General features: G+C 41.7%; 1 protein-coding gene across 2 annotated transcripts in view; it reads right to left on the bottom strand.

Annotated features, from left to right (window-relative positions):
• The window catches only part of ascc3 (activating signal cointegrator 1 complex subunit 3), a 136,574-nt gene that overhangs the window by 15,500 nt on the left and 102,088 nt on the right, over window positions 1-18,986 (bottom strand). For both annotated transcript variants that reach the window (XM_047599248.1, XM_047599249.1), the window contains exons 19-34: window positions 18,767-18,853; window positions 18,432-18,608; window positions 16,472-16,697; window positions 15,116-15,270; window positions 13,509-13,607; window positions 13,267-13,435; window positions 11,958-12,178; window positions 11,019-11,104; window positions 10,757-10,923; window positions 10,383-10,528; window positions 8,513-8,633; window positions 7,656-7,798; window positions 4,304-4,441; window positions 3,741-3,861; window positions 3,276-3,408; window positions 1,745-1,870 (exon numbers count right to left, since the gene is read on the bottom strand). In XM_047599248.1, coding sequence (XP_047455204.1) covers window positions 1,745-1,870; window positions 3,276-3,408; window positions 3,741-3,861; window positions 4,304-4,441; window positions 7,656-7,798; window positions 8,513-8,633; window positions 10,383-10,528; window positions 10,757-10,923; window positions 11,019-11,104; window positions 11,958-12,178; window positions 13,267-13,435; window positions 13,509-13,607; window positions 15,116-15,270; window positions 16,472-16,697; window positions 18,432-18,608; window positions 18,767-18,853 — 2,315 coding nt within the window. The remainder of the gene's footprint in view (window positions 1-1,744; window positions 1,871-3,275; window positions 3,409-3,740; window positions 3,862-4,303; window positions 4,442-7,655; window positions 7,799-8,512; window positions 8,634-10,382; window positions 10,529-10,756; window positions 10,924-11,018; window positions 11,105-11,957; window positions 12,179-13,266; window positions 13,436-13,508; window positions 13,608-15,115; window positions 15,271-16,471; window positions 16,698-18,431; window positions 18,609-18,766; window positions 18,854-18,986) is intronic.

The raw sequence follows: 18,986 nt of genomic DNA, 5'->3' as shown, positions 1-18,986 counted from the left end.
GCAAATATGTTTGTCATACTGAAGCCAACTTATTCTGATTTAGTACAAGACCTGTGGCCCTAACTTAGTGTCACTTTTAAGTGCAAGCAATGTAACACAAAGAATACTGTTCTTCTCATCTTCTAGTTAACTGCTGCTGCAGCCATTCATAGGATCAGTTAAATGTATACATTTCTATACATAAAATAAATTTGTTCTCTGCATTTCTCAGGCTTTACCACTAAATCTGCGTTCTGGTCATCACCCATCATCTTGCATTTTGGGAAGTGCTAAAAAATAAAAGAAAATGAGACCACAGGAGTAAAATTGTGAAGATGTCAGCTAAGGTAGTTCACATGTCTGGTCAAGAAGATTCTTTAGACACTTATGAAGCCTCTTTCACATCACATGAAGAACCCGGGTTGAACCCGATTTTTGCCCTGAGTCAAATGACTCAAATGATCAACTCGGGATCATCAACCCACTAATTTACAAGACAACGTTGCTGTACCTTAGCTAAGTTTTGGTCTACTCCCATAAGATCAGTCTTCCTGTAGGTCTCCCCGAGATTAATGGAAGGGAATAGGTGAATTTGCATGCATGTGCAACTGTGTTTATATACAGCTTGCATAGCGATATGGCACACTTTTTTATATATCATGGCAGCGCACTGGCACGACCACGAGATCCATGAGCTGCTCTGCATCCGTGGAGAAGAGGAGATTCGGCGGCAGATATCGTGCACTGTGCAGGACACAGTGATTTATTCAAATATCAGCAGCCTTTTGAAAGAATTTGGGTATGACTGGCCCATTTGGCAGGTCATCAACAAACTAAAAGCATTTCTGCATTAACCACACCCACTTCGATTTCTGACCAATTACAGAATAGTAACTGCACACCACAAGAGAAATGTGTCGAGAACAAGCTTCTCACTGTGTATGTAACAGCTTATAAGGAACCAGGATGTACGGAGATCGGAGTCTGATTTATTTCATATCACGACATCGATATTAAGTACAACCAAATTAATGAATGGAAGGGGTTTAATGTAATTTATTTCCAGATACTCTTCTATGCAAAGTATCTACTGCTAAAAAAAACTGTGTGTGAGCGTGTTATTCAGCGAGTAGCACCATTAAGAAAAACCCATGAGATTATAATGTTGATTTGACTACTGCTAGTAAAGATAGTGATACTATTATTAGTCTCTGTAAGTTGTTGCAATTTTACTACTTCTATCCTCTATCTCAAAAGTGAATTTGGAACCACTATTCAGGCAACTTTCTACAAAGTCTGGAGGGAGCTGCTAAGGGAACAGAGTTATTTGGCCCTGATCCATTTCAAAACCAGGAGTTTCTGTTTAGCCAAAGATCATAAATGTTGCCTGAAGCGTTCCCCCAATAATAAAAAAAAAACATTAAATCCTTTTAGTTACTGTAGCTGTAAATTGTCAGACATTGAATATCACCCTAAGATCCCTGCGTGAATCCTAAAATTATCACTATCAGGTTTCACAGGCCTGTATTTGTATAATCCCAGTGTCTCGGCCTCATTCAGTCAGGGGTAAATGTGACCTGACGGGCGTGCAAATACCAACAGGCTGGAATGTTTTGGAATGAACTCTGTCTACGCAGCAGATGTTTGACAGGAGATCATGGCACTCCTCTGCCCAGGTTGTACGAGTATAGCCAAAAATGAGTTTGCTTTAGTTGTGAACTACTACTATGGTTAATGGTATTTGGTGTGAAAAGGTTCTGCTAACCTGGGGTTCATCACCAGCCGCCTGAAGAAGTACGTCCAGGTGATGTAGTCCATGGCGTCCTGTTTGGATGAGATGGTTCCTGCAGCAATCTCAGCGTTCAGATGGTCTGACAGCACACTGAGGAGGCTGGGGATACAACACATTAGAATTACTTTTGTACAAAAACAATAATTAATTAATTACAATCAAAATTGTATTGTCTAATTCATATTTGAAGTGGAGATGGATAGATAAGGATTTTTGCATCAGCCTTGGCCGATGGCTGATATGTGGAGCCAATACTGCCTTTTCTTCCTACATTTACATGGTAAAAATGTCACGTTACAATTCAGTTTACAAATATACAAGTCACAAGTCTCAATTCAATCAAAAACATAAACATTCATTGAAATTAAAGATGTTCTCTTTAATTTCAATAATGTTCTCATGCATACAAAATAAACAGTTAAAAGAGGTAGAACACAAGCATTTTCCAGCTTCGAGCTGCACGCACTCCGCAATGTATGGGCTGCATGGGTCTGAAGCGTCTCCAGCAGGACATGGCTGCATCTCTCTGTAAATCTTGTCGGGGAAAAATATCTATTTATTGGCGAACACACCTGTGTATCAGCCTATGCCGTTACCAGGAAAAAAATGCAAATATCGGTCGATTTGAAGTATAGATACACAGTCGTAAGATTTTCTATTGTATTTATATCTGTGTTTTTGTACTTATTTAATGGTTGCACTGGCTACATATTACAAATGAGATAAATAAAAGATTATACATCTTATCTAATATTAAATGGTTTTTCATGTGAAAATGAAATAAATCTGGGTATAAATCTGGGAATCTGAAGATGAGAACTGGCACGACTCTGGGAAAATTGTACAGTACGTCTGGTGCAAATTTAGCTGCTATCAAGGCGTATGGAAGAGGAAGACAAATTGTAGAAAGGTCCAGACTGGAACTAGAACTGGAATGACTATATTAGAGCTTTGAGTTTCTCTTCAAGTCCTTCATCAGGGTCGTCCTGATTGGCTGGATTAACTGACTGCTGCAAACCCAGCGACAAGCATCAAAAATGTCTGTCATTAAAAGTCCTATATTTGTGTGCCCATTTATCAAGTAATATCGCTCCTGTTGTAGACAGAGAGAGTGATAATGACTAAAAAAAGTAATGGATGGAGCTAGCATCCCAAAACATTAATTGTTGAAATATTTAGTGGGTATACAAGGTACTTGTAAAGTTACTTTCTGCCATACATCTTATTTGGATAATGCTCACTGCAAAAGACAGCTGCCTGCATACTGTATCTTACTTGGAATTTGAGAAATTTACAAAAGCACAGAGGTTATTTAGTGGTTTGAGTTAAAAGTTGTCTCTCATATCAATCCCACTTGTGTTTTTTTCCCCCCAAAATTTAACCCTACTGTTACCTGAGGTGACCTGCTGAGGGATATCGGCCATGAGATGTATGGAAACACGTGGAACTGATCATTATTCACACACAGATGTTTGACGTGCAGTTGTAAAGACGTGACTATTACCTGGACTCAACGGGGAAGGGCTCATAGAGGAATTTCTTGTAGAAATCTTTCTTGATGTCGTGGACCAGAATAACCGCTTTGCCCTGGTCGTCAAACTGTGGACGACCTGCTCGCCCCATCATCTGCAGGACATCTACACACACACATGTTGTATTTTACGTATTTATAATATAAAATTAATAGAGTCAACTACTTCAAAATAAGAAATCACCACCACAGTTCCATTAAGAGATAATTCATTACAATTTCTATATTACACAGTTATAATAAAAACTGCTTCTCTGGTAAATTGAAAGAAACTTCATGTATATCTATATCTATATATCTATATCTATCTATATCTATATCTATATATCTATATCTATATCTATATATATATATATATATATATATATATACATATATATATATATACACACATATATATGCCAGTGACCAAAAATCTCAAAGTTGTGGCATATGTACCTGTAATGGGATAGTCCACATAGCGCCTGGATTTGCCATCAAAGTATTCAGTTCCCTTGACGACCACCAGATGAGCGGGGAAGTTCACCCCCCAGGCCAGAGTGCTGGTGGCAATCAGAACCTGTTGACATTTTAAGCACAAGTTATGGAAAATAATCAACATATAACGTTTACACAGTTACGTAAGATAAATCATTTGAGTAAGGAGAATGTAGAGGAAACATTAACATGTGAGTGCAGTGCATGTACAACATCCAAAATGGTTCATTTTGCCTCCTACTGTGCAGCGTAGCGTGCATGTAATTTATGTATTTGAACACAGCATCCTCCTTTTGAAGGAGGTGTGAAATTGTCAACGCTGATGCAACACATTTCATACAAATTTGGCAAGTTTGTTCATGAGATTTCATTACAAAATTAATTGATCCCCAGTTTTTTAATTTGATGTAAGAACACCTGTTTTATTATCGACTAAAAAAGCAATCAGCTTCTACTCTATGTCTATGTCGTTAAAATCTACTCTATGTCAACTTTTCAGAAGAGATCTGGTGTACAACTCATACCTGGATCTTACAGTTGACAAACAGCTCCTCCACGGTCTTTCTGTCTCTCTCGTGAAGGCCTGCGTGATGCATGCCGATCCCGAACGCCAGCGTTAGCTTCAGGTTGGAGTCTCTGACTGTGGAGATGATGTGTTCTATCTGTGGACGAACAAGAGCGCCACCACCAGCAGATTAGTGACTCCCACAACAAACTAACTACATCCACACTACAGCCTGATCATAACACCCAATCATAACACTGTAAAGTATAGCATACAAAGAATTTTTCAACTGTCTTCCTATTGATTTGAATGTGCATAGTGTTTTAATGTTCTCTCTGTGTTCTGGGGTTCAGCTTCCAAATCTGTAGCTCCTTCAGGAAATTGGGCCAACATTGTTTCAGACTTATTTATGGAAGGAGATACACTTTACACAGCATTGGCTGACACACATAGAAAGCTTGGGTGTTGATTTATATATATATATATTTTTTTTTTTTTTCGTTGCTGAGAGCTAGAAGCAAACCAACAGAGACAGTTTGAGGGAGCAGCTGCATTAGCTGTGCAAAAATATTACACGACCGACAGGGACGTCTAGAAACTGAGCTTTGGGGAGCAAACAGCGACTGGTGGAGCATTTGCTCACATCGCTCCATGATACAAACTGACACTGGATCTTTCCGCTGCCAGGAATTATATCCCGTGGTGTTTATGTTGCATGTCTGATGATACACTGATTCAAAGCCTTGAGGGAGCTTGTGTATATTTGCTTCACAGTGAATGCATGTTTAATTCCTCACTTGGACAGAGGTGCGTATGCTAGAGACCTCCTTAAAGATCCCAAAAATTCAAAATTGGAAAAGAGGACAGGTGATGGTTTAAAGGTGATAAAAAAGTAATTTAAATAAAGCTTTAAATTCAATTTCCTGTAAGAGGGTAAACATACCAGTAAAATCAAAAGATGCACAAACGAGCAGATAACTAACTTAGATAATTAAATACTAATCTTAAAGTGATTAAGATGTACATTAAACAAAAATGGCTCTAAATACATAAAACATTAAATGTGGGGTTTCTCAGCGTTCAGTTTTAGGTCCACTTCTCTTCAGTCTGTACATGCTCCTGCTGGGAAAAATGATCCAAAGACACAGCATCTCCTTCCGTTGCTATGCAGCTCCATGCTATGCAGAAGGCTTTTGTTTTTATTTTATTCATCTGACCACTCTGGGAGTTAATAGATTTTAATTTCTTCATACATTGATGCTGATGTGTATTTTACATGTTTTACATGGCATGCAAATGGTCTTTACTTTTTAAGGTGCTATATAAAAGAAATAAACTAAAATCATCAACTTGAACTAGATTTTTTTTGGCTTTTCATGCCTTTATTTTTTAAAAGGTGGTAGTGGAGAAAGACAGGAAGCAACGGGGTGAGGCAGAGGGTCGGCACGCTAGAATCGAACCCGAGTGGACAATAGTCTCAATCCACGGGGCGCTCGCTCAAAAATACGTCCAACTAATAAATTACAAGACTGGAAAAGAGTCAGGGATAAGTCAGGAACTGAAGACGCAGCCCGGTGCGAAAGACCTGGGAGGCTCAGGCAGCAGCCAAAGGCAGGAAGAAAGAGCTGTCAAGTCAGAGAGGGGATTTGGGGCGGCGGGTGACCCCCGGTGAGCGTTAAGCAGCCATCACCAGAATCCTGTCAGTCAAACAGCATGGAGCTGAGCTGTTACATGGCCCGTGCAGGGAAGCAGCAGGCGGCAGCATATATCAGTGGAACACACACAGTGTCTGGAGGGAGGGGCTGCTTCTGTGCACACACACACACACACATACAGCAACTGGGCCTATGATAAAGGACACTACATACTTGCATTGAGAAAGGGAATCTGCCGCGGATCAGGAGAGCAAACTCAGGACTTAGTGATGGCTCAGCTTGTATAATGCTAAACTCAAAGATATTCTCGCTGAATTAATAACACTACTCCAGATATACCAATAGGTAACGGCCAGGAGATGATGGGCGACACTTTCTCTAGACCTTCCAGTAAGTACATTTGCAGTGTAACATATTGTGTAAAAGTCCTGTAAATTTTAATCCTGCACATGACGAATAAAAAACAAAATATGAATATGAATATAAAACAAAGGACCTGCATCCCAAACTTTAGCGCTGCATGTCGTGGATGCGTACTGTATATAAATATAGACAACATGTTGCCTCTGATCAGTATGGTCCGAGAGTGGAACCAAGCGGAGCTAAGATATCGACCAGTTACATAAACATATGTATGTATAAATACATACATATTATATATTTTAACAATTCTGTACCTGTGATTATGTCACATCCTGTTTCTATAGTGTCACATAACTAATTAAAATGAAACTGACAAAACTGACACTTGAACTTGCATCAACATTATAATAACTACCTAAAAGGACAGAAACCATCCTCAAAAAATAAATAAATAAAAAATTGATGTGTGTTTTATTTCGGCCCAAGTCCCAACCACTAACCTGGAGGGGGTGGAGCTTATGACATATACTGCAGCCAGCCACCAGGGGGAGCTGTACTTGCTTTGGATTCACTTTTGAGGAACAGGTACATTCTTAAACTGTCCATGGTTGTCACTAATGACCCGTCGAACAGCAAATTAGTTACTGAGCTGTTACATCCTTATTATTAAATTGCACAGTACATGATGAAAATGGGAAGGAATATGCAGAATATTCTTACAAGACAAGAACAAACGTTCTCGCAACACAAGCCTGCTAATGTTGCTGTTGAGCTGAGCAATCACTGGCACCCGTCTCACACTAATCCTCCAGTATGAACAGACAGTATAGTGGAGCATTAGACCGGCTTTTGCGACACAAGTTCTGTTGAGGTCCGTCTGTAGTAATGCTCAGATCAGCTATCGCACATGGGGGATGGAGAGCAAGCAAACAAGAACAATCCCGTTCAAACAAAACACATTTAAATAGAAGGGACACGTGAAAATCACATGTGAACTCGGCTGCATCAAGTGTGTCAGCTTGCTACGGCTCCAACTGTGCTCTGCATCGGCTGCAATGGAAACTGTTGCAACACCTGCCAACATGTGCTAAATGTGCTAAAAGTCAAGCAAGCTGTAGCGAGACACTGGATTTATCCTCTAGACTGAGTCAAAGTGGATATTGTAGCTACAGTAGTTGTTGCCTTCACAGTTGCTGCAACGTCACCCTTTCCAAAATGAGAAGACATTTGACTGTGCTTTGGGCTTGGAGTTTAACTCCCTGGTGAGCTACACTCAGTATTGTCCGTGAAGGTATCCCGTATGAACAGAGGACTAAAGCTGCTGCTCCTCCTGTGCAGACTGTGTTAGCATACCTCTCTCTCGTCCTGGTGCAGCCACTGTTTCGGGTTGTCCTCCGTAGCCAAGTAAGCGATGAGGTCCAGGGCCGTGAGGCGGGTTTGCCTTCGTGACGACACGAAGATCAGCACTGGCTTGGCTGGGGAGTGACTGCGTATCGCTGCAAATAGCCCGAGGTACAAGGTATTAGAGTTTTATTTATTGTGTGGTGAGGATGGTTTGCATGGAATAAAGATGGTTTATCCACTCCTTCCTGAATGAGCAATTTTCCAACCTGCCTATCTCATATATTCTCAAAGTGTTTCCTTTAGTCCGATCAATGTGTCTATGACAGAAGTTCAGACTTTCTCTGGAGGTTTCAGGCTGGATTTTCTAAAAGGTCTTGAAACAATTTGTATTGTGATTGAAGTTATATTGTAGCTTTTAAAATGAATTATTTCAAGGCACTGGGGTATTTGATTTTTATTCATTGTGTGGTGATTATTTCAGAGCGTTTTAAACTTCCTTCTCCAAAGCATGGACTTCACACGCCCACAAACATGCAAACAATTCGAAGATGGTTTTCAACTGTCTCATCACTGTCTCATCTGTGTTTTTCAAACTACTTGTACTAATCTGTGGCTTTAACAAACTCGATTGGTATATTTATATATATCATTTTATCTTTAGTACTATTGATTTATTACTAAATGATTAAAGCCTTGAAAAAAGGATGTACTGTTGTCACTTCTGACTTTTTAGACGACCAGCGCTGAAGATGAATCTTCATAACATAGTTTGGAATTAAATAAAACTGGTATAAAAACTTTAAATGACTGTGGATTATCGTTCAAATATGTGTAAAGACTGTGCACACGTCGACCTTGAGCTGTACCTTGAAAGGTGGGCTTGTTCATGCTGGCCATGCGGGGGCAGTAGTGTTGTCCTGGGAAACCATGGATGTGGACTTCCAGCGGGACAGGGCGAACAGATGGACGGAAGTTAAACAGACCCACCTGTTAGACAAAGACGGGTGGGGGTGGAGGGGAAAAAGAAAGCAGAATGCACATATCACTTGAGCGAAAGAGAAAGAGAGATTTAATGTGAGCAGCTGGCAACACGGAGCCCCATCTGGCTGCAATGTGAACTGTCTCCCACTGTCGCCGAGACGCAGGGCAGGAGGCCACTGCTGGATTCTGCCGTGTTGTGCGTGGCCTGTGATGTGCCTGCTGTGTTTATTGTGTGATAAGGTGTCACGGTCCGGTGTGTGAACAGAAGTGAACTGAAGCCGTGCGGCAGGACGTCGTAAAGTGCGCGTCACGTTGTTTGGCGGGTTACTCCGCCGAGGACAGCTGTATGTCTACAGACGTCTTAAAAGCCTTGATAATGGATCGAGCAGCTACAATTATAGCAGCTCAGTCCCTGCAGCAGCCAACCAGCCAGATTTATGAATGGCAGGCAGCCAATGTCGTCTGCCAGTGCCTTCACTCTACAGCTCTGGCAGAAAACAGAATGTCAAGATGCAATATAGATAGGAGTCATGTTTTGTGTCGATCGTGCACGTTTTCTGCACCTCCGCTCTGCAGAGTGTTGCTTTTTTCTCAATTTGTCCAATGAATTATCTCTGTCATCTGATGTACATATATACAACTTGTATTTTAAGCTGCATTTAAAATTTCTCAGTGAACCATGTAGAATATGGAAAGATGTCGCAATATCATAATATTGCAATAATCTATCATATCGTGACTCAAGTATCGTGATACATATCGTATCGTGAAGCCCTTGTCAATACCCACCCCGAAAAAACATACTCTCTAAAGACATTAAAAGGATTTTATTATATATTTAACAATGGAAATTAACTAAAATATTATTAGTCAAGAAGCCATGCTCTGTCTTTTAAGACTTTAACTAATTTTAGTTCAGGGGCCACATACAGCCCGATTTGATCTCAAGGGACCCTGGACTAATAACATAGTTGCAACACCCACAACTTTTCCCTTTTGTAATCGCAAAGAAGCACAAGTAAATTATGAAAATGTTTACATTTAATGAACCTTACTTTTACAAATATTTTTTAGAAACATTAGCACAATTTTAGTGCATTTTGTCGTGCTGCTAGCAGGACGAATTAGGAACAGCAGTCACTTTTATAGCTAAAGCTAAAAACCTGTCATGTGATAGGCTGGAGACCCCTTTCTTCTCATTCCTGAGTGACCACTGCTTTAAAACTGAAAGAGGAACCAATCCAGAGATGATGGATTTCTTATGAAGTGAACCTCTTATGTTTTAGCATCAATCAACAAATGTGAATCAGCTGATCTGAAGAGTGAAGCATTTGTCATATAGGATAATAAATGTAAAATATTATCAAAAATTACCTTACAACGTTTGCAGGCTACATATGACTTCACGTAGTAACCAATATTGTTTTTTAGTACAGAAGCACATTGGTTAAAGCTCCTCTCTCTGTATCATTGTAATGCTCAGCTCATCTGAATGGTGACGGCTGAGTTTATCCTAACACTGAAGTCTAAAACTGAAGCACGGCATCCACACACAGACTGTAGATGATTGCAGGGTTAAAAGTATCTGTTTGTATCTCAATTGCTATTAAATTAAACCTATGAAATCTTAGATTTAGAGTAAATATACACAGCTCATGGCTAGCTTCCCTGCAGCAGCGTAATAAACTCATAAACGAACAAACGAAATATGAATCTGAATTTTCACAAAATGCAGGGTTATGTTTTGGTGCTGACCTGTCCGATTCCAAGCCAGTCAGCAAGGTCCCGAGCGTTGGCCAGAGCCGTGGACAGACCCACTACCCGGACAGTTTTAGAAGTGTGAGACGAGATGAAGTTGGTCCTGGACACAATGACCTCCAACACTGGACCTCTGTCCTCACCTGGAAACACAACGGTGCGGTCCAGTCAGGATGTTAAGGTGAAGTTTAGTGCCACTCACACTCGTATGTGAGGGTAATTAGTGCATTGTGAAGAAAAACTAAACTAGCTGCTGTTAAGTGAGCTGTAAATCAATCTACAAAAGAGAACTTAGACAGGACTGAGGTTATAGGACGTATAGAATGTGCTGCATTCATACAGATTCCTTCGGGTTTGCCGAGGAGTCTTACCCAGAAGGTGGATCTCATCAATGATGAGAATCGCTACTTTCTGAACGTAGCTTCTGTTCTGCCAGCTCCTGCTCACTCCATCCCACTTCTCAGGCGTGGTGACGATGAGGTCGGCCTGCGCTATGGCTCTCATGTCTGGAGTCACATCACCCGTCAGCTCCACAACCCTTCACACACGTAAGAACAAGGAAACACTATTTTTATACAATTCCAAATGAAAGAACATTTAAATATAGCGTTGAGTGTGCCCATTTTCTCTTACTTCCTTCCCAGTTTCTCTTCAATCCTGATCTTCCAGTCCTCAATCCTCTCCCTCACAAGGGCTTTCAGAGGAGCGATATACACCACCTGAACACATAGTAACAAATTAAGGTAAGTATTTCATGAAGGAAGCACTGCCTCTACGCTGAACGCAAACGTGCTCCCTATACTGGAGCACATTTTTGGATATACCATGAGAACCTTCACAGACACTGTCTCAAGTTAGAAGGCATTTAGCTGGAGTTCACAGAAAAGGCTTCAGAGAATATTACTGAGAAAATACTACTGATGGTGTTGAGATGTTTTTGTACAGGCTATACATATGTGCAGCTCACTGTAAATAGCACTTGAGTTGTCTGTTCTTAGCATAAGTAATCAACTCCAGAATATGGATTTCATTGTTGCAAAGCATTACATTCTACTATAGATCAACCGATATATCAGTCGTCCGATATATGCTTTTTTTCCAGGTACCAGCATTGGCCGATACTCATATATATGTTTGTGTGTTTCCCTGATACCTATATATATTTTTTTTCTGTGCAGCCCATACATTGCCCCTCCCACACTAGTAGAGTGCGTGCAGCCGGAAGCTGAAAAATGCTTGTGTGCCATCTCTTTTAACTGTGTTGTATGCATAAGAAACATTCTTTAAGTTCAATAGGTAGTGGCTCAGAAAAATCAACAGTACATATCAGCCATCGGCCAAGGCTGATGTAAAAAAAAAAAAAAAAAAATTGGTATCGGCCCTAAAAAATCCATATCGGTCGATCTCTACTTTCTACTATGTTTTTATTTGTGACGTCATCAGAGACTAGTTGGTGTCAGCCTGACTTTGATCACATAACAGTTATAACTTTAATACAATCTGAACCATTTTTAGGTGGTTGCTTCCCCCCTGACAATATGTTAAACAGAAACACAAGACAGCTGGACAAACCTTAGCGGATGGATACTTGTTGAACACCCGGAACATGGCCATCTCCGCTGCAATGGTTTTTCCGGAGCCTGTCGGTGCTCCCAGCAGGACGTTGGTGTCAGTGTGGTAAAGCGTGTGAAAGATCTGGGTCTGGATGGGGTTGAAGTGAGTGAACTTGTACAGGCTCTCAAACTCCCGGTTGCCCAGGGCTGTCACCGGCAACGGCTGCAGGTCAAGGAGCTCTGGGAGGTTTAGATAAAGAGGAGACGAAGCTTTAGATCCTCAAATTACATTAGGTGCCAACACCCATGAAATACCACAAGTGTTTTGAGAGTGTTAGGTAATAAACAGAGAGACAGTGTGTCCATCACATGCATGCACTGAACAGGCATAACATTATGACCACGTTCCTAATATTGTGTAGGTGTCTGGTCTGATCTAGTTGGGTGCTACATATCTAAGTAACGTCGACATGAATGAATATCAGGTCCAAAAGTTTCCCAGCAGAACACTGAATTTTTACAAGATGGTCACTGTTATTTACTTCTCCTGTTAGTGGTCATAATGTTGTGGCTAGTTGGTTTATGGAAAATAAGGTTTTGGTGACAAAGTTACACCCAAACAACTTATTCAAAGAGTTTGTCTTACTGATATACTGGTCTATTTTGTGTTGTTATACACTTTTCCTGTCATATCGGTCTATTTACTGACAAAAATTAGTCAATAGTGCCACCCGTTTTGACACAAAACTAATGCCAACAGAAGGATCTTAGCCCTTACCTCCTTGACAAATCCTCCCAGTTCATCTACTCTACAACATTTTCCTACATTAACCTTAACCAATGGAGGGAAAAGTTCTGAACCAATTCATACGTACGCTATGGTACAAATGTCAGAATTATATTTTGTCAAACACAGAAGGTTTCCTAAAACATTAAACTCACCACTATGTTTAACTGTGGGGGCTGAACCTTCTCCTTGTTAAACAAACGCAACCAATCAGGGCAAAAGGATGAACTTTGAAAACTCATCCCCATGTTTCAAATGGTCAAAGAGACCTTATATATATGACCAGAACGGGTCACGCAACCATGATGACATGATGAAAAGCCCTCACAGCAGTCTAGTCTAAAAGAAGCTAGTTAAGCATCAGTGATATTTGCTTGAATCCAGGGTTTTTTTAAACATTGTCACATTGTTCTAAGTCTTCGTTATACCACACTCAAAACACAGGATTTGTGAGGAAACAGTGAAACTCAGTGACAAGTACCTCCAGTGTTTTAAGTTCAAATAAAGTTGAGTAAAAACAGGGATGTATGTGTTTGTGTACCTGTATGCGGTGGGTGTCTCTCGGGTAAAATGAGGTTCTGGAAGTTGATGATGCAGACTGCTTCAGCCCCAAGCCAGCGGTCGGACACCGCCTTGATGTAGTACTGGGAGGGCAGCGGCTCAAAGATGGGGATAGTGAACACTATGTGCTGTGGCTCTCCTGTCACCACCTACAGGGGGGAGGAACACACACTCAAACAGTGTCCTCTTTGAGTCGGATACGATTCGAGACACAACACTGACCTGCTTCTTCTGGAGGAGGAAGTACTCAGAGTGGTAGATGTGGTCATTGATGGGATCCTCCACCCACAGCCACCATGGCTCACCCACTGACCCATGCACCTGAACCACGGAGAAAGAAAAGTATAGTGTTTTAATTCACTCTGAGCTTTAGCTCCTGCAATTTGTGGATTATTGATGCAGTATAAAGATGGACAGCAGAACGGTTCCTCTACAGTGTAGGTCTTCAACAGGGGGTCCATGACCCCTAGAGAGTCTGTGCAGGTACTGCAGGTAATCTTTGGTTAATTAGACACATATATATATATATATTAAGACATTAACTTTCATTCATCATGCACATGTATCGATACAGGAGCTGTCTCAATGGTGCACCGTTTCACACATAGCGCTGCACTAGCCGAGACCTGTCAATCAAAGCCTCCTGTACTTATCGCTGCTGAGCCAATCACAAGGCAGCATAGTGAACGCCAACTCTGGCAGGTTCCCTGCAATTGGCCGAGAGCCTATTCAGTCCCCACATAAAATCCAGAAGGACGCTGCAAAATTAGCAGAAGAGAAGCAAACAGTGCATGTGTACCTTAGCCTGAAAAACGTTGACCCCTGATCTAAAGTGAAGCCAAAGAAAGTAGAGCTCCCCCTGGTGACTGGCTGCAGCACAGTTCATAAGCTCCACCCCCTCCATGTTAGTGGATGAGACTTGGGCCGAACTAAAATACTAAAACACACCTCAAATATTTTTTTTTCATGGATGGTTTCTGTCATTTAGTTTCTTCAGCGACAAGAACAATAAGGACTCCTGCAACACATGGTGTTGGCCCTCAGAGAGCCAGTCTGATCCGACTGAATGGGGAGTGGCACGTTCTTCAAGACGCCTGGAACAATCTATCTGACACGTTCCCTTAAAAAAACTGTGTGCAAGCAGAGAACTGGAGGTTTCTAACCTGCAATAAACTAAAGAGTTTAAAAACCACTGCCAATTTGACAGAACAATAACAACGCTGAAAGAGTGGAGTGGCACTATGTATCATCATGATCCAGTGTGGTCTGTTTCCTGAGGGCCATCAGGGAGGCGGCTCATGTGTCGATACATGTGTCCTGGCTCTGCAGCCGGATCAGAGCTAAGCCAGCCAGTGTTCCATTACCACTCTCCCATGATTGGAGCATGCATCGCTAATCGGACATAAACATTCATCTTCATATTCGGCCGCGCTACAATGAGCTTCCTATTCCGCAACAGATTCCATGACAAGCTCTGGACTTAAGCTTCCCATGATCCCCTCTGGCCTTCTCTGCCCACAGAGGTAAGACATGCTGGCGGGGCCCTGGCTCTCGAGGACAGATGGAGATTCCACGGCTCAAACAATAAGAAGGTAAGAGGGGAAGCTTTTCATTGCTGTGTTAGAAATGATTCTTTAATGCAGAAGGGGCGCTGCTAAAGAGACTAGAAGAAACACGGTGACATCAAAAATCCCAGATCTCAGGACTTCCTGTTTTGCAGTTTAAAGGCTCCAAAATACTTTGCGTTTGACTTCATTGAGTTTCATGAGGATGTCTGTATTTTACTCGGTAGCCTATAGCAAATCGGTTGTATCGGACGTCACTATTACCTGGTCGTTCCAGCGAAAGTCAGGCGTGACGACGAGGCGAACGCGCAGGACGGTGCGTGTGATCGGCTGAATGCTGGCCTCCATCGTGATCGCGGGGATCTGGTGGACGCACTGTTTGACGGTCAACCCGACGTTGACATGGTGCAGCATGTGACCTGTGAACAATGCAAAGCAAATGTGGTCTCAAGCATGAAGATTAGAGTAAATTCACAAACAAAAGCATCAAAACCACATATAAACAGCTCCAGGATACACACTAAAGGCTCATTTAAGGTACTGCGGGACATAGACGCTGTTAATCCATGCATGTAGCCTAAGGTGAGCCAGTACTAGTCAGTAGTGATGATGTGCCGATCAATACGGAAATATTGATACTTCCGATACCAGGTCTTTATGCTCTAAAATGGATTCTCAAATCGAAATATCGATACTTTCGATATTTCGGTCATTCGCGATAATGTAGGAACACAGTGGAAAGTAATTAAATTACTGACTTATAAGAACACAACAAACCTTGTGAAACACAGAATACGAGGCATTTATAATGAGATGGAAAAGTTTTCATTTTATAGTAGTTCCTAATAGTTAAACAATGATTTATTTTAATGGTATTATTATTGTAGTAATTCACATATTGTGTATGATGAGGCCTCTACCTGAATATACTTCAGAGTTTAAAATAAATAAATAAATGACTCTGATGCCTTGTATTTATTATGAAGCTATGATTTTAAATACACTACTTTTTTCAGGTTTATCAGACACATTAGGGTGTATTAACACAAAGTATCTGTGTCGGATCTGAAGGTAAATCGGTGGTATCGAACATCACTACTATTCAGTCTGGCTTGCTCTGTAACGACACCCCCCAAACACTAGTGGGCGCTGTAGCTTTTTGCCAGTCGGGTTCATTTTAGTTTCCACTTTCAACAATGGCGACTGAAACTTTCACTGAAATTTCACAGGAATTTCAACGAAGACGAGTCCTACAAATATTTGTATCTCTGAACCCCCTCTTAATTGATGCAAAACAATCAATTCATAAAATGCATAGATGGAGAAGCAGTGGGATATACTAATGTGGAAACATGCTACTACCACGCGAACCAATCACAGCTCTTGTGGTCACGTATTATCGGGGCTGTTGCCATAGTTACGGCGTCAAATTGTTGCAGAAGCATAAAGTGCCATTGGGAAGCTTTTTAACCGAAAAAAAAAGAAACTGCAATAAATGTTGTAAAACATCTTAATATGACTTGAATGTAATATTGCGCACTGTCTGAGAATCTACGCTCGGGGCCTCTGAGTGTGTTCCAGTGCAGTTTAGACATCCTGAATATAAACAGTTCTTTTTACCGATCTCATCCTTCCTCATTTCCTTCAGCTTGTCCACAGTGAGCTTCTTCTCCTCCAAGCGGTTCAGCACGATGTGGCTCAAGCTGGAGAACTGCCGGAGAGGGTGGGCGAAACCCCACAGCCGCTTGTCAATCACCTTGCAGAGGGTGAGCAGCCGGTAGGTCATGGCCGGCCACCGCTTCCTCAGGGCGATCTCGAACAAAGCCCTCACGATGCGAGCGGCGTTCTGCGAGAAGTTACAGCGGATTAAAATCAATCTTTGAGGTTCTCCGACAAGACAGCATCAGCTTTAACACTAAACTTAATATCTGGGATGAAAAAAAAAAAAGGGGGGAAATGATTTGCACTGGAGCAGAATAACTTGCAGCAGCTGTGTGGTACATCGCGCTTTATACAGGCGATCAATCATGCGTGATCAAGAGGAGGTCTGGTGCGGCTCGGCCGTGCAGGTTGGCCGCAGCTGTGCACTGATGGATCGCCGTGTCAGTTCTTTGGAGGAGGAGTTCGATGGCAGTGTCGCTCGCTGATAGACTGCTCAAGTCTGGTCAGGCTGTGATTGATTTAGTCAGGTGTTAATGTGATCTGACTGTCTGGTGAATGCACTCTGGTGGCAGGCTATTAAACACTGGCCGGTGGTCTGACTGGACGCAGCGAGGACTGGAACCCTGGGCAGATTACATGAGCTCTGACATGGATTCTGTTAATCCTCGCAAGACTCCTCTACATTTCAACCGCGATCCGGTTCCTTCAGCTGGTACGCCACTGTTTTCCCTCTGGTTTCAAATGCAAAGCCAGCTCTGAAAACTGCAAAAATAACAGGATTCATGCTACTTGACCATCTCTTACCACAGTGACAACCTGTAGCAACAAAATAAAAACCTGTTCACGGTCTCTATAGGTGGAGTTTAGTTTTAGGACGTCACAAAACAGCAGAGCAGAGGACAGGGTGGTCTGTTTTAAAGAGGTTTAGCTCTAAAGTTAAACAAAACAACACGACTATAATTACAGTTGAAAGCAGAAGTTCTCTCAAGAAATATTCTCTTGAGGCGTGGCCTTAAAATACATCCACAGGTGTGCCTCCAATTAACACAAATGTTGTCAGTTAATCCATCAGAAGCTTCCAAAACCACAACATCATCATCATTAAAGACGTAGTAATCTTTGTGTATGTACATAAACTTCTGACTTCAAAGAAAGTAATAAAACATTATCTAAGAAACTCTCTCTCTCGTAATCGTGGCATTTAGCAAATAAAAATAATTGTGGTAATTCTAACTGACCTGAAACAGGAGAAGTTTAATCTGATTTAACTTCAGACAGTGAGTAAAAAAATGTTTCTGTGTCTTTTTACACTTCTGGTTTCAACTGTACTTAGGACTTGGTCGGCGTGATGCACATCTCTAAATGATCCCCTGTAGTTAATGCATCATATACACTCACTTTATTAGGGACACCTGTTTAATTGCTTGTTAACACAAATAGCTAATCAGCCAATCACATGGCTGCAATTCAATGCATTTATTCATGTAGAGGTGATAAAGACAACTTGCTGAAGTTAAAACCGAGCATCAGAATGGAGGAGAAAGGGGATTTAAGTGACTTTGAATGTGGAGGGTTTACAGAGAATGGTCTTAAAAAGAGAAAATATCCAGTGAGCGTCAGCTTTGTGGATGAGAATGTCTTGTTGATGTATGTTGTCTTTGGGTTCTATGGATCAGTTTGGCGTCCAGTGAATTTGGAGGCCAGGTAAACACCTTGTTCTGTCTTTTTTTGTATGCGTGGCTGCATCCTGCTGGGGATGCAGGAGTGTCATCGTTATGGGGTGGGGGTGCCTGGTCGGGTCTGGGTGGGTGGTACATGTCTAAGTAACAGCCACATGAATGAATGCCACGTCTGAATAAACTGGTCTATTTTGTGCAGTGTGAAGAGTGAACACGTTCTCTGCTCTGCTTCCTCTCACCTGGGCCACATACGACAGGTCTGAGATGAGGGAGAAGCTGTCCACTTCTCCCCGACAGATGTACGTCTGCAACAGAATGTTGACCTTCCCGTAGCCGTTCTCCACGCCGCCTGCAGCCGGGAGATGGCAGTAGTCGGACAGCATCTGCTCCAGCTCCTCCATCTCCTCCTCACGGACCTGCAAACACACACCACCCGCATGACGCGCTGCTCTTTTTTTTTTTTAAAAACTATAACAGTTTTAAGGGGATAAGTGAATTTCAACCATAGAACTGTGGGTGGACGTGTCGGTTCAGCCACAGCTTTAGCCTCTAGCACTTCATCAAGCTCTCTCACCTTAAGCTGCTCAAACTCCTCAGCCTTGGACACGATGCTGAGGATGTCGGATTCAGTTCGCTGAGAGTTGAAAAGCTCGTTGAAGGTCTTCACATAGGGAGAGAAGGAATGATTAGGTTACTCTGACGTCTCTTTAGATGTGATGATGATAATTTTACTTTAAGAAACTGAGGAAACGTTCGCACATTTGACTGAACTTTTCCCTTTCATGATGCTCTTT

Source organism: Mugil cephalus, chromosome 11, assembly GCF_022458985.1.
Source record: "Mugil cephalus isolate CIBA_MC_2020 chromosome 11, CIBA_Mcephalus_1.1, whole genome shotgun sequence".
Taxonomy (NCBI): domain Eukaryota; kingdom Metazoa; phylum Chordata; class Actinopteri; order Mugiliformes; family Mugilidae; genus Mugil; species Mugil cephalus.
Note: the sequence above shows the minus strand (reverse complement) of the source record. Positions and strands in the feature narration are given on the sequence as shown.